Here is a 14,126-nt window from a genome sequence, read left to right on the forward strand (position 1 = left end):
GAGGCCGGTGCTGCCGCCTGATGTGGTGTGGGAGTACACGGAAAATTGAAAGCAACGAGCTGGTTGCTGGCTGTGTGCCCAGGGACCGGAGTTCTTTGGGCACAGAACTCAGAAAAAGAGTCACAACAAACTTTTAACACCATAAATCAGCAAGTTGTTTTGTTATGTCTCCCCTCTCATTGTGAAGCGGGGACACCTCTTTTTTCCTTTATTAGAGAGAGAGAGAGACAGCCTGTGGTATGTCAAATACCGGATGAACGAGTAGTCTTTGGGGTACTGCAAGTCTGTGTCTTTATTGATGCTTTGCTATACGCTTGAGTGCTCAATGGAGGGTGCTGATGCTTTTTGCAGGTGGGAGAGGGGGAGGGTCGTTGCTTTGCTGCTGCTTATGCGTGGGAAGGGGGCTTTGGGATTCTAACATTTAACTGTCATTTATTCTTTGGGATACTCTGTTTTCGTAGATGTTTGCAAAGAAAAAGAATTTCAGGATGTATATTGTACACTTTTCTCTAACATTAAATGAAGAAGCACCAATGTAGTCGTCAATATAATACAGAAAGAGTTGGTGTGCATTACCAGGAAAGGCTTGGACATGGACTGTTCCACGTAACCAATGAAAAGGCAGTCATAGCTGGGACCTGTGCAGGTGCCCATAGCTACCCCTTGAGTTTAGAGAAAGTGGGAACAGCGGAAGGAGAAATTGTTGAGTGTGAGGATCATTTCCACCAGATGGAGAGGGTGGTAGTGGAGGTAAACTGGTCAGGTCTGTTGTTGTGAAAGAAACAGAGAGCTTTAAGACCTTCTTGATAGGGAATAAAAGTGTCTAGGAACTGGACATCCATAGTGAAAATGAGGCAATCAAGGCTGGGGATAGAAATTTTTTGAGGAGATTAAGAGCATGTGAACCTTCATGGATGCAGGTGGTAGGGACTGAAACAAGGGAGATAGAACTAGAATCATAAATAGGTTTAATGTCACTGGCATACCTGTATATCATTAAATTTGTTGTTTTACAGCAGCAGTAATGGTTGAGGTATTTTTTAGAAATAGTTATCAACTAGTAACCAATTATCCTATATAACACTCATAAAAGGTTTATATACTATTGTGTATTCTCAGTTGTTTATGAAAAGATTTTACCTGGAGTTTTGAGTTCAAGGTGAGAACACTGCAGTAAAATCAGCTCCACCCATTGATTGGTGTAATGAGTTGATAGCTTTGTTTACATGGGTATTTAGTGTAAAAGTGTGTATGCTTTTTTAAACCTTTAAAAATATATCTGAGTACCTTAAAAAAGGCTCTGCTGAATCTAGATTCACTCCCACCTTCACACTAAACGCGGTAGTATTAGGTTATGCAAAGCAATGATGTTATTTCATCACCATCTAGTGGCTAAAAGGAGTTCACAACTATTCAGCAAAGTGAAGGAAGAGATTGAATTCTCGGGCTACAAATGCTTCATTATATGTATTCGAGTGTGGAGGAGGCAATGGATAGGACAGAGGGCATCTGAAGCACTTTTAGCAAGGACATAATAATCTGTTGTGAATAGTAGATGATCAGGTGGAAAAGCAGATTAATTGAGGGTGAAGAATAAAGGAAGCGAAACCTCACTGGGCTAAGTTGAGGTGCAGAACTGCGAGAGACCAGGTGAAACCTGGTGGTGGGAATGAGTACATTGGAGCTAAAGAGATGCTTCATAGTGGCTGAATATGAAATCCATAAGGAGGAAATAAATTTAAGAAATACAATATTTACGCCTCAGGCTTGGAGGCAGGAACTCCAAGAAAATGGAAAATTTCAGTGTTTATGGGCTGTGCAGTTCATGAATTTAAGTTTTTTTTCAACTATTCCTAAATGATGTAACAACTCATTGAACTTTTGCACATGTTGAGCTTGGAAATTTCTCAGCTGCTGTCTTGTAAATTTCTTCTGTGAGAATCAGGAATTAAGCTTCTTGAAAAATCACATTACGTCTCTCAAGCTCGGTAACGTTAGAGGCCAATAAAAAGAAATAAAATAAAGAATTCAAAGACCTTTATCACTTCTGATGCGTGTCTATCTTCAATTTTGGCAATTTTTTTTAAATATGTGTGCCACTATAAGGTTTACCTATTTCCTTCATCAGAACTTCACTGCCTCTGACATGGCTTTACTGAATCTGCTCCGAGGCCATGAATTTTGAGTGATGGCTCTTTGACCAAAACCTTCATTGCCCCATTGAACACTGCCCATTAACATGTCATTTTAGGTTCCATTCAATTTCTGGACCAGAAGTTTTAAAGTTCTTGGAGAATTTTTTATGCTGGCATGTTGTAGAGGCAAAGGGAATAAAATTCAGAGAAAGCATTATTACATTTTGCATGTACAAAGGATATTGATTCCAATACTGATGTTTAGACAATGAACAATTTTCCTAATATACTTGCAAAATTGAAGTGAATCTGACTCACAATTATTGGCAGCATTTTGAAGAGCAGAGAAAGGAACATTTCCATGTTTTCGGTGTTTTTCCAGCAGCCCAGTCGAATCGCCAATGAGAGGGATGTCTATTCACAGGTCCGTAAGCAAGAGTTTAAACAGGAGCTTTTGTGGGCTTTGGGCATATTCAGGCAACCCAATCGAATCGGGAATGAGAGATACAGCCACTCATAGGTCCGTGAGTGAGATTTTAAAAATGAATGCTTGCAGACTTTCTGTGTTTTCTGGTGGCTCAATCAAATCACGATTCATTAGCAAGTGCAAATAAAAATAAGGCAGGGACAAGCGGAGCAGCCATTATGTGAGTGGTCCAGTGTTGGATGGGGAGGTTTTGGCTCATCAGGCTGTGGTGAATACAGGCTTGGGCAAGTACCTGGCCTTCATTCTTCCTCTGTTAGTACATCTTTAGCGCAGTAAGGATGGCTCCAGGAGCTGTGTTGTGTTCTTTGTGTGAGATGTGGGAATTCTGGGAGACCTCCAGCCTCCCAGATACCCACACCTGCACCAGGTGCACCAAGCTGCAGCACCTCAGCAAATGTGTTAAGGAACTGGAGCTGCAGCTTGATGAACTCTGGCTCATTTCAGAAACTGAGAAGATAGGAACTGAGGAAGGTGGTCACTCCCCCCCGCTAAGTTTCAGTATGTAATTAAAGTGAAGATTGATAGATTTTTGATAAGTCAAGCCATGAAAGGTTACGAGGAGAAGGCAGGAGAATGGATTGAGAGGGAAATGGATCAGCCATGATCAAATGATGGAGAAGACTCGATGGGCTGAAGGGCCTAATTCTGTTGCAATGTCTTATGGTCATGGTCTAAAACATGGTGTATTCCTTATATTTTAATAAAAGTAAGACCATAGGATCATAAGACATTTAACCTTTCAAGTCTGCTCTGCCATTCCATCATGGCTGATCCTGGATCCCACTCAACCCCATACACTTGCCTTCTTATCATATACTTTGATGCCTTGACCGATCAGGAAACTATCAACTTCCACCTTAAACAAACCCACGGACTTGACCTCCACTGCAGCCTGTGGCAGAGCATTCCACAGATGCACCACTCTCTGGCTAAAAAAACTTTCTCCTTACCTTCGGTCTAAAAGGTTGCCCCTAAATAGTGAAGCTGTGTCCGTTAGTTCTGGATAGCTCTACCATAGGAAACATCCTCTCCACCCTATCTAGTTCTTTCAACATTCAGGAGGTTTCAACGAGATCTCCCCACGTTCTTCTAAATACCAGTGAGTACAGGCCCAAAGCTGCAAACCGCTCCCCATATGTTAACCCCTTCATTCCCAGAGTCATCCTTATGACCCTCCTCTGAACTCTCTCCAATGACAATACATCCTTTCTGAGATATGAAGACCAAAACTGTTAACAATACTCCAAGTCTGGCCAGACTAGTGTCTTATAAAGTCTCAGCATTATCTCCTTGCTTTCAAGGAAAGGGATACATTTTGTGCAGTTTTTTTTATATACTGTATGTAGGATTCAAAATTTAAAAAATATAATTATTTCTAATACTGTACACATAGTACTGACTGTGTAGAATTGCCCTCTTCAATTTGCTGAAACACAATGAATTATGCTTAAAAGACGAGATTGGCTTGGTTTACCACTGCCCACATTTGTGCCCTTTTGTTACTCCCATGTCCTTAACTCCACTAAGTTATTAAACAAGAACAAGACAGCTGCAAGTAATGTCTAGACCTCAGGTGGCAGAACTTAAAGCACATACCCCGTGTACCCCTGACTGCATTTGACAGGTCATGCTGCTGATGGTATCATTCACTATTTTTAAGTGTCCGACATGGAAGCATACTTAAAACAATTTAAATGGGTTTAAAAATTTAAAATAATTTTTCTCAAGTAATAATTAAGAAGGATACTGAATTTTGATGGTACATTATGCCACTTCAAAATGTTTCATTTTATTTAATGAATAAATAAAATACATAATAAAGGACATTTTTTAAAAATCTTTCTTTTGAAGGCATCATCTGTTCTTTTCACAAACAAGAGAAAATCTACAGATGCTGGAAATCCGAGCAACACACACAAAATGCTGAAGGAACTCAGCAGGCCAGGCAGCATTTATGGAAAAAAAAGTACATTTGAAGTTTCGGGCTGAGACCCTTTAGAAGGACTGAAGAAAAAATGATGAAAAGTAGATTTAAAAGTGAGGGGTGGGAAGAGAGAAACACAAGGTGATGGGTGAACCCAGGGGTGGGAGGGATGAAGTAAAGAGCTGGGAAGTTAATTGGTGAAAGAGATACAGGGCTGAAGAAGTGAAAATCTAACAGGAGAAGACAGAAGACCATGGAAGCAAGAGAATGGGGAGGAGCACCAGATGGAGGTGATGGGCAGGCAAGGAGATAAGGTGAGAGAAGGAAAAAGGGAGGGCGCATTACTGGAAGTTTGAGAAATCGATGTTCATGCCTTCAGGTTGGAGACTACCCAGATGGAATATAAGGAGTTGTTCCTCCAACCAGAGTGTGGCCTCATTACGACAGTAGAGGAGGCCATGGATTGACATATTAGAACGTGAAGAAGAACTAAAATGGGTGGCCACTGGGAGATCCCTCTTCTTCTGGTGGACGGAGCATAGAAGCTTGGTGGAGCAGTCTCTCAATCTACATTGGGTCTCACCACTATATAGGAGGCCGCACTGGGAGCATCGGTTACAGTAGATGACCCCAACAGACTCACAGGTGAAGTGTTGCCTCACCTGGAAAGACTGTTTGGAGCCTCGAATGGTTGTGAGGGAGGAGGTGCAGGGGGAGGTGTAGCACTTGTTCTGCTTGCAAGGATAAGTGCCAGGAGGGAGACCAGTGGGGAGGGATGGATGGACAAGGGAGTCGCATAGGGAGCGATCACTTCTGAAAGCAGAGATGGGGGAGGGGAATGTGCTTGGCGGTGGGATCCTGTTGGAGATGGGGGAAGTTCCGGAAAATTATGTGCTGGACTCGAAGGCTGGTGGAGTGGTAGGTGAGGACCAGAGGAACCCTAACCCTGATAGGGTAGCAAAAAAATAGGGTGAGAGCAGATGTGAGTGAAATGGAAGAGATGCAGTTGAGGGCAGCGTTGATGCTGGAGGAAGGGAAGCCCTTTTTTTTGAAAAAGGGGTTCACCTCCTTCACTCTGGAATGAAAAGCCTCATCCTGAGAGCAGATAGAGCGGATACGGAAGATTTGAGAGAAGGGGATGGTGTTTACAAGTAACAGGATGGAAAGAGGTATATTCCTTTTCCTGATATTTGGACATCCCCTCTGGATCATAAATGCCCATTCAAAGTGGAAATCTGCATCCGTACTTAGTCTGCTTATATACAACTCCTGACCCACCAACATGCTCAACTTCCCTTTTAACAGAGGGTAATTCAGAGTAGACAGTCACCGAAATGAAAACAATTATGTCCTAGGCATACATTAGGAAGTTGTTCAGTTGTTCTTTGACATATTATATTGTTGCTTGTAATCTGCTATTAATTATCTTTTTATTTATATTTAAAATGAATCACTCAAATGGCTGTGCCATATTTCTAGCAACTGAGGTAAGTGAAGTATTTCAAGCCCACACAGGAAATTGTTTTTCTGTGAAGTGTACTTGATAAATATATCAATTAACACCTGCCTCCTCTCAGCTAATGCATTAGCAGTACTTCTCCATGTTGAACAACCCAGGCATGGCTTAGCAGCACCATAATTGGATGAGTTGATTTGGGCCCCAAGGAACAGGGTGGTGAGACTACCAATACAATAGTAAAACCTATTAGTGTCCTTACAGAGTGGAGTCCTATTCTAACACTGAATCTGACCTTCACCCTGTTCCATAACATTACAACTATGTAGTTCCTAATGATTTTATAATCGATTTAGCAGATGAAAACTAGTACACATGTGATGCTATAACAATCATCAGCAGAAAAATTTTATTCTAGCATAAGTTGTAATTCTTTGATCTAGCATGTTTATCACTTCACCATTATCACTGAGTCAGAAGACCTGCCCAGTTGAGCGAGCAAAATAAAGTGTATATGTGACAGAACCAGATAACCCCAAAAATGAGGCAGGAAACTGTTGATTTTACAAGATAGAACCACATGCATACTAAAAAGTGAAAAGACACGTGATGGGACAATACAATCCTACACTCAGTATTGATGCAGCACAAAACATACTGTTGCAGCTATAAAAAAAGGCAAGACAGTGGCTATATTTCATTTGGAGTTTGAGGAGATTTGGTTTGTCAACTAAAACACTTGAAAACTTCTGTAAATGTACCGTGGAGAGCATTCTAACCGGCTGCATCATCATCTGGTTTGCAGGTGGGGAGGGGGGAGTTTACTGCACATGATCGAAGTAAGTTGCAGGAACTTATAAAATTCATCAGCTCCATCATTAGATTATGAGGACACGCAGTCCTCTTTTATTGTCATTTAGTAATGCATGCATTAAGAAATGATACAATATTCTTCCGGTGTGATATCACAGAAACACAGGGCAGACCAAGACTGAAAAACCAACAAAAACCACATAATTATAACATATAATTACAACAGTGCAACAATACCATAACTTAATGAAGAACAGGCCATGGGCACAGTAAAAAATTTCAAAGTCTCTCGAAAGTCCCACATCTCACGCAGACGGGAGAAGGAAGAAAACTCTCCCTGCCATGCCCGACCACAGTCCGACTCTGAGTCGTCCGAAAACTTCGAGCTCCGACCAGCTCTCCAACACTGAGTACCGAGCATCATCTCTGCCGAACGCTTTGACCCCAGCCTCGGTTGCCAGCAGCAGGCAAAGCCGGGGATTTTGGGGCCTTCCCTCCAGAGATTCTCGATCTCACAGTTGCAGCGGTAGCGAACCGGGCATTTCAGAAATTTCTCCAGATGTTCCTCTGTGCTTCTCACGTCTGTCTCCATCAAATCAGAATTGTGCACAGCGTCCTATTTACAAATACGATGTCATTTCACCGGAGAGCTGCACGTGCTGCATCGCGCCGCCATCTTCTCCTCCCACCGTAGTATCCAAGATACCTTCATGGAGTGGTGCCTTAGGAAGGCAGTATCTATCATTAAGAACCCCTATCACGTAGGGCATGCCCTCTTCTCATTATTACCCTCAGGAAGGAGGTACAGAAGCCTGAAGGCACACACTCAAGAGATTCAGGAACAACTTCTTCCCCTCTGCCATCCAATTTCTAAGTGAACATTGAACCCATGAACACTACCTCACTACTTTTTATTTCCATTTTTGCTTGCACTACTTATTTTTAACTATTTAATAGGAATATATATGCTTAACGTAATTCATTTTTATCTATATTTATTTATGATGTATTTCATTGTCCTGCTGACATAAAGTTAACAATTTTCACGACACAAGCCAGTGATATGAAACCTGTTCTGATTCTGATTCAACGGATAATGTCAGAGTTATGCACTCCTGCCATACTCACTCTCAAATGGTGATGGTCAATGAAGCCAGCAATAGAAAGAGAAATGTTCCAGAAACACTCCCATCCTCAATGACAATGAAGCCAAGCACATGAACCCGAAAAGCAAGGATGAAGAAGCTGAACTTCTTTTTAACCGGAAATTCCTAGTGGATAATTGATCTCAGCCTGCTCTTCCATTTTCCCCTTAGCCACTTTGATTCACTTCACATGCCAAAACAAAAAGCAAATACTATCTCCTTAGATGCAGCCAAATCTGTGGGACTACATCAGTTTTGATGCTGAAAATGTGCTCTAGTGCTAACTGCACCTTGAGCCAAAATATCCTAACATTTCAGTAAAGGATAAAGAAATTCATTAAGGGAGAAAAAAAGTCAAGTGAACATGAAAGGAACATAACTTTAAATTGTAAAAGCATTTAAAATATGTACGGAAGTGTACATAGAACATACCTGTCGGGCAGTACAGCACAGGAACAGGCCCTTCAGCCCACAGTGTTGTGCTGAACAAAATAAAACTTAGTAATTAAATGGCCAACTAAACTAAACCTTTATGCTTACACAATGTCCATAACCTTCCATTTTCCTCACATTCATGTACCTATCTAAACATCACTTAAAAGTCCCTAACCACCATTGCCTCTTCCAGCACCCCACCCAGGCAGTGCATTCCAGGAACCCGCCACTGTGTAAAAAACATGCCTCTCACGTCTCCTTTAAAATTACCCCCTCTCAATTTAAACGCCTGCTCTCTGGTATTAAACATTTCAAGCCTGTGGGAAAAAGATACAGTCTACTCTATCTATTCCTTTCATAATCACATAAACCTCTATCAGATCGCCACTTAACCCCCTCTGCTCCAGAGAAAACAACCCAGGTTTGTTCACCCTCTCGATATAACACATTCCCTCTAATCCAGGCAGCATCCTCTCTGAAGCCTTGACATCCTTCCTATAATCGGGCAACCAGGACTGTATACAATATTTCAGATGCACCCTACCTAGGGTTTTATAAAGCTGCAATATAATTTCCTGACTTTGAACACAATGCCTCAACTAACAAAGGCAAGCATGCCATATGCCTTCTTAACCACCCTATCAACCTGTTGTAGCCACTGTCAGGGAGAAGTGAACACTTGGAACCCAAGATCCTATCCTTAACAGTGTAACATCACTTTACATTTGACCCACCAAGGTGCAACACTTGGTCAGGTTAAACTCTATCTGCCATTTCTCCACTCATATCTACAATTAATAAGAGGAACTGATCATAGTAAAGAGGGAAATAAAAAAACAATTAAATGATTATTTTGCTTTTTCCTTCATTAAGGACAAACATCTGTGCAGAAATCTGTGCAGGAAACTAAAGGTTAAAAGTAGTTAAAGTATTAATCTAGAAGTGTCAGTGAAAACAATAGCACTGATAGCTGATAGATTCCCACTGTCTGTTGATTTACAATGCGGAATACTAACAGAGGTAGTCTGTTAGTAGTGAATGCATTAATTATTGTTTTCCAGAAGTCTATAGATTATGGAAGAAGTCTCACAGTTCAGAGGGTGCCAAATGTAGCACCACTAGTTAAAGGAGAGACGATCAGGAAACTATACTTCGGTTAGACTAATCTCATTGGTGAGATTAAGAAAATTATAAAGGCTGAGGTAACAAGGCTTTAAGAAAATGTCATGTGGATTAAACAACACTATCAAGGATTTCAGGAAGGGAAATTGTGTTTGACAAATCTACTGTAGTGCATTGCGAATGCAACAAGTACAATATATAATGTAAATAGCAAGGAGCACACACAAAATGCTGGTGGAACGCAGCAGGCCAGGCAGCATCTATAGGAAGAAGTACAGTCGACGTTTTGGGCCGAGACCCTTCATCAGTCCCTAACTCAATGCATAAAAGCATGAAAACCTGGTCAAGAGGCTCAGTTGCTGTCCAGACCAAATACCAGAATGGAGAAGAAATTTTATCTGAGTGACTTTGGCCATGGAATGATTGTTGGTGCCAGACAGTGTGGTTTGAGTATCTCTGAAAATTCTGATCTGCTGGGATTTTCACGCACAGTAGTCTCTAGAGTTTAGAAAGAGTGGTACCAAAAAAACAAAAATTACACCCAGTGAACAACAATTCTGTGGATGAAAACACATTGTTAATGAGAGAGGTCAGAGGAGTATGGCCAGACTGGTTCAAACCAACCAAAACGTGACAGTAATACAAATATATGATTTTTGAACATGTTCAAGTGGCCACTTTATTAGGTACAGGATGTACATAATTATAAGTAAGAGGAGAGACTTTTGATACTGCTATGAAGGGACGCATACCAATAACAGACTATGTGTTCAGGCTAAACTCTGCCAGGATCACTTGATTCTAGATCTCATTCCGCATAAAGTCAACCGTAGAGAGAGAGATTTATATCTGAGGAGAATTAAGAGTGACCATAGCACGTGCCAAATAAATGACATATACATGGAAGGTCAAAGACAACAAGAGTGCAGAAACGGACAACTTAATGCCTGTTATGCCACTGGCATTTACGGCAGCAATGAAGGTCTTCCATCTCTGGTGGTGTTGAGAGCTTCCTTCATCATGTCAGTAGCACCCTCTTGGTTTTCACTACTGCCAGTCATGCATGTCCTGAATGGAGACTCAGGAATACCATCATACTCAGATGGGGAATTCTACACTGCTGTTTCTGTAACAATTTTGGTTTACCAGTCTGGTTTGTTAGCACTGAGCTGAAGCTCTGAACCTTGAGGACTGGTGGACCACTCTTAGTCAGGCTTCTACCCTTTGACCTGTTCAGCAGGGGTGACCCTACCAAGAGCCAAAGAATAAACCTCTGACCCCAGCCAATATAACTCACTGGGTCATTGAGTCATGCAAATCTCCAGATCATAGCAAGGTTGTGGCCCTCTTGAAGAGAAACAGACAGACCTGCAAATTACATATGATGTAGTGTTCCAGATAAATCATTAATCCTTGAATGTAATTAGATCAAAATCTTTGACCTCCCAAGCAAAATGCCAATGCAATGAAATACGCTAGAGGTTGCATGGTAACTAATCAGACTTACTGCATTACCACTAGACCAGTCATTTAAGTAAGTTTATTTGAATGAAGTCACTGACCTTGGTTGAAATACAATTGCATGTAGATGATTGTTCTATTTTATTTTCTTTATTATTTAATTAATCTGTAGTATTTTAGGCTATTTTTAGGTTTTTTTCAAACTTAAATCCATTCAAATATTTTGTGTTTCAATTATCAGAGCCTTTGAGAGAAGCCTGAAGACTTAGTTGGCCCTCATGACCCCATTCACTTTGCAGCCTCCAGTCTTGGTGATAGATTGCTGCAACGGACACACAGAAGCCAGGTGCAACCACAAGAATAGTGCATAGAGCAGCAGGTCAGTTGGAGCAGTCTGGCACATAGCATTGCTGTTACATAACAATCCAGTCTTTGCTCCAGTCACAGTTCTAAAGAATTAATAGCCAAAACATAATTTACAATGTAGAACTTAAGAACAAAACCTATACTAGGTAAAAAAAAAATGGAATTCCTTGATAAGAATCAGGAATCATTCATAAAATCCTCGGGATAGATTTAGTAGGATATTTACAACCAGAATAGATGGCTGCCTTACACATTATTTGACTAAGTTACAACACCGGCAAGACAAATTTGCAGAGCTTTACAGTCATCCTCAAAAACCCAATGATGTTAACTGTGTGTTAAGTGTTACACTGCAGACTTTGACACTGGAGAGAGATTCTAACTTAATAGCAAAGGATAGATGTGTGAATTTGAGTTATTCAGATGGTGAACAAAATTTTGGGCATGCACACCTTTTCTTTGCTTCTGTCTCACCACAACTCAGCCCAGTTACCTGTCTTGCTGAGTAGCCCGAGTGGCTCGCTTGTGTTGTTCTGAAATGGTTGCCTCTGCAGGAGTAAATTAAGCATTTCTTGAAAATGCTAGACAAAATGAAGTCCACAAATTCTTAGAATATTATTCATTTTATTAATTTACACTAAATATTTTAAACTGTGTCGAGCATTACAGAAATATACTAACATTGTATTCCACTAGGTTAAGTGCTTTCAATTAAAATACTCCAATGTTTAGCCTATTTTATATTACAAAAATACGAACAGAACTTTTCAATTTGTTACATAAAATCTTTTAATATAAAAATACCTTCACATTGCTATTGGACTAAGATACATTCAAATCATCTCTCCAATCCTACTCAAACAATATAAAATACTACATAAATCACTTTCATCATTTTCATCCCTGCCAGTTGTACTTCCATCATATCCACTCAAATTGCAAAGATAATATGACACTGATGAGTGCTTACGTGCATTTTTAATGGTACAAGAGTGGGTTACTGAGCAAGATGAGTAGCAGATCAAGATGTCTGTTAAAGTGTTAGCACATCAAAATCTATTTTATTGGCTGTCAAAGTTTATTGTGGAAAAACTGCATTTTTGACATCTGACACCTTTGCTTACAGCTGTCCTGCCATTTATAATGGAGCATAATGCCCAATATAGTGGAAGCCTTTGACCCCTGGATGTTCTACAGAAATGACAGGAAACAAAAGAATATGATTTACTGATATGTAATTATATTCAAATCATTCTAAGTTTTGAGAACATAATTGTTAACCAAATAATTAATGCTTATGTTTTTAGTTCAAGGGAATTTCAGGCTCCATAATTATACTTGTTCATTATTAATACAAACTAAATACTTTAATGCAGTGCATTCTGAATAAGATCATTATTTTGTCAACTCAACTTATGTTTTAAATAGTATACAAAAAGTGAGATACTTAAAGCTAATCACCTCTTTTAGGGAATACTTTGAATGTTCAGTACATACCACAAAATGCAGGTAAAGAGATGTTACTACAGTTCAATTTATAAAAAAATCTGAAAGCAGTCATTTAAGATTTATTTCTGGACAGAAAAGCAGAAAGTAAAAAGCAAATAAAATATAGCACCTTGCCAGGAATGAGGTACGGGGGCTGTTAGCTCAATTCTGTTGCACATGCTTTAAGAATAGCAAATTTTTACAGTTTGTGATTTAATAGAATGTTACACAAAGTATTTTTTATTTAAGGAAGCTGTTAAATTCACATGCATTATAAAAATACTGTAATACCAGTAGCTTTCACTTTAGGGCTATTCACCATTTTTACTTCATTTGGAATTTTGAAATTGTACATTTACACTAAGAACCATAATATTCATTGTAACTTATATACATATAAAACATGAGTGAATTAAAGATATCAGGCTCAACAACATAATTAAAGTTGTTCCAGCTTTAAATACAACAGATTACGCTGCTCTATTTCAGTTGTCTAATAGGCTAAGTATTCAAAAACAATTTTATACTCAATTTTATAATTGTTGCAAACTTTGGCAATACAAGTTTGGTTGCTAACAGATTTCTATTTTATTCAGTATGGTAACCAAATGAAAGCCAATATGAGCAGATCATCATATTCACCAGAAACTCAAAACTGAAATCTTCACTACTGTGAATGTCAATCCACCCTCTCCTTAATCCACAATCCCTTAGAATCCAAATAGCATCTCTGTTTACCAAATACTGACTTATTTCATCACCTCAATCATTCATTTTGACGTTGTGACTTCCCTTTGTTCAGTCATTGCTTCTATTCTTGGACACATAAGAAAGGTAAGTGTACCTGAGTATGTTACATTAGGAAGGTACTTTCAAACGCTTAGGAGATAGTGTACATGTCATGAGAGTTTGGTTTACATTTTAAATAATTTCACATTAGTTTTATGACGAGCTCTGTTTGGTTTTGTGTAGCTTATTGCTGAGGGCATTTGCTTTCTCAACAAATTGAGAACAGAGATCTTCATTTACAATGTAGTTCTTGTAAATGTTGGCAAGCTTAGTGCAAATATTAAACAAATCTTCATTACTTCCTAGTTCGATAGCTGCAGCAAAAGCCATTTGGAAATAGCCAGCAGCATCATGTGGATCCTAAAGAAAAATAAAATGGATTTTAGTTTGGAGCAGTAAATAAAGCAAACATTAAACACTCTGCAATTTACCATTATTACTTCAAAGATTAAATATACACCAGAGTGATCACTATTTTATCGTGTCAGACCAGTACTTATTAGTA

At 39.5% G+C, this 14,126-nt stretch overlaps 1 protein-coding gene across 3 annotated transcripts in view; it reads right to left on the reverse strand.

Moving 5' to 3' along the window:
* Positions 1–11,967: 11,967 nt before the first annotated feature.
* Positions 11,968–14,126, reverse strand: part of sh3tc2 (SH3 domain and tetratricopeptide repeats 2) — a 121,399-nt gene continuing 119,240 nt past the window's right edge. For 2 of the 3 annotated variants that reach the window (XM_063053518.1, XM_063053517.1), the window contains exon 19: positions 11,968–13,981. In XM_063053518.1, the coding sequence (XP_062909588.1) occupies positions 13,775–13,981 (207 nt within the window). In that variant the 3' untranslated portion in view covers positions 11,968–13,774. The remainder of the gene's footprint in view (positions 13,982–14,126) is intronic. The other variant, XM_063053519.1, reaches the window with a different exon arrangement.

Source organism: Mobula hypostoma, chromosome 7 (genome assembly GCF_963921235.1).
Source record: "Mobula hypostoma chromosome 7, sMobHyp1.1, whole genome shotgun sequence".
In the NCBI taxonomy this organism is placed as follows: Eukaryota; Metazoa; Chordata; class Chondrichthyes; order Myliobatiformes; family Myliobatidae; genus Mobula; species Mobula hypostoma.